This window comes from Buceros rhinoceros, unplaced genomic scaffold, assembly GCF_000710305.1.
Source record: "Buceros rhinoceros silvestris isolate BGI_N320 unplaced genomic scaffold, ASM71030v1 scaffold6382, whole genome shotgun sequence".
Classification (NCBI taxonomy): domain Eukaryota; kingdom Metazoa; phylum Chordata; class Aves; order Bucerotiformes; family Bucerotidae; genus Buceros; species Buceros rhinoceros.
The window spans coordinates 54820-56738 of NW_010399410.1; the positions used below are offsets into that span (position 1 = coordinate 54820).

General features: G+C 43.9%; 1 protein-coding gene across 1 annotated transcript in view; it reads right to left on the reverse strand.

The window, feature by feature from the left end:
* The window catches only part of LOC104489303 (kalirin), a gene marked incomplete at both ends in the record, with an annotated part of 114549 nt that overhangs the window by 37447 nt on the left and 75183 nt on the right, over positions 1-1919 (reverse strand). The window contains one exon of the mRNA XM_010131449.1: positions 1798-1900. Coding sequence (XP_010129751.1) covers positions 1798-1900 — 103 coding nt within the window. The remainder of the gene's footprint in view (positions 1-1797; positions 1901-1919) is intronic.

Sequence of the window (1919 nt, forward strand, 5' to 3'; positions counted from 1 at the left end):
ACTGCCTCTCTAAGGGTGATACACTAGCTGCTCAGATTCAACAAAGCACACACAAGTATATTTAAACTTTAGCTGTACACTGGAACTTGTTGCTCTTCATTAAGTGTAGGTAAGGACACACGAACACACAGATAGCCGTAAGTTGGCAAGTGAACCTATCCACCTTAAAAAGGTAAAAAACATGGCACAAGCCTAGAACTGATTTATCTTTCCCCCAGTAAGAATTCTTTCCCTGTACAATCTGGTGCTTAATTTATCTCACACACATTCGCCATTCAGTTCAAACAAGGTTTTGGACAGAAATTCCTATAACCCTTTCCAGACATGCATCCTTAAACCAACCGTTGCCATGATAGCCTGCCTTTCTGGGTACAGCTGGATAGTTTCCTGTGCTGTTGGCACTGTAAATCTTGTATGTAGTTACAGCACACAGGATGGAGCATCTTACTAGGCTTTGCCAGTCTGCTGTAATTCACACAACTGAGTCAATGGGCTTGGGGCAAACGAGCAAAGCTTATGCGAATGCTTAAAACAAAGCATGAGCTCAGGACTCTGTGAGGTCAGGGCCTTTCTCAGGAATGATAAATGTGAAAAACATGGAAAAGCAGGGCAAGTCCATGTGGATTGGAGACACAAGAAAACACTTCTTTGACATCGGGCAAAGTATTTGCATACATTACAGTGGCCTTTGGATTGTGAGGATGAACACTTTTCCACTGCACTTTACTGGTCAAAAAAGCAAAAGCATAGGAGCATGCCTGTAAGATAAATACAACAGGTAGTCTTATAAAGGTAACCTATTCACCAGTAACTCCTATTTCCAAGTCCACTTTTCAAACTAATGTCAGCAGCAAACCTTACTTGTGAACTTCACAACCATGAACTTGAATTTTGAGAAGTCACCCTTCTACCCTCTGTAAGCGGCAGCATAATCAAAGCCCCGACAAACAGATAAATCCATGACGTTACTGCAGAATTCACCCTCCTGCAAGTCACACATCATTTCAAAACTACACTTCGAGAGAATATGGATGTTCTCAGTGGGTATGACAAAACTCATCAGCGTAGCTGAGGCAAATTATTCCTAACCATTTACTCCTGCTACCAACTGCTAATTCAGCTGAAGACCACAGATGGAGGCATCAGGGTGACAAATTCAAGTCAGGCATCCTAGTGGAGCTGGTAATCTGGATTCAAATAGTCTGGTAAGTAAAATGACGAGTACGTACGTGCCGAGAGCATACAGCATTCCAACAGAATCTAGCGCTTCTCAGGGCCATCCATATGCTCCACCATATGTCCACGAGGAGAGGGGTCCAGAATCACAGTTTCTGGAAAGGGTAAGTCTCCCAGGCTCTCAAGATACCAGCCAGGATCCCAATTCTGCTGAATTAATTGGTGTGTAATCACCTGTATTCCCTCCAACAAACTACTCATTTTAGCTCAGAGGGCAAATACGAAACATAACCAACTGCTGGCTGATTTAGAAGCTGTCTCCCACAGAGCAAGTTCTACTAGCGCAGAAAAGGTTGCTCTGGGCTGTGTTTCTTCAGAGCAAATTCAACCTCTGAGTATTAACCACAAAGAAGTTGCAGCAACAGCGATGTTACCGTGTAAACCGGCAATACCGACGAGCACTTAGAAACAGACTGGACTTCAGCAGCCTAGCCTAGGAGAACCCAAGTTTGAACTCACTCGGTGGAAGACAGGTTGCTCTATTTTGCCTTCTGTTCTGCTCTTCACTTAACACTTTCCTGGGGTGATAAGCTGCAGCATATTTTCACATTTTGGTCCTACCTTATCGCTGTCCACTGTGTTCTGTGATGTCCTGGATGCAATGGAAATGGTGTCAGGTTGACTGCTGCCATCTCCTTGGCTGTCTGCATCATCTACTCCATCTCTGCAAAAGATGTAGGGAA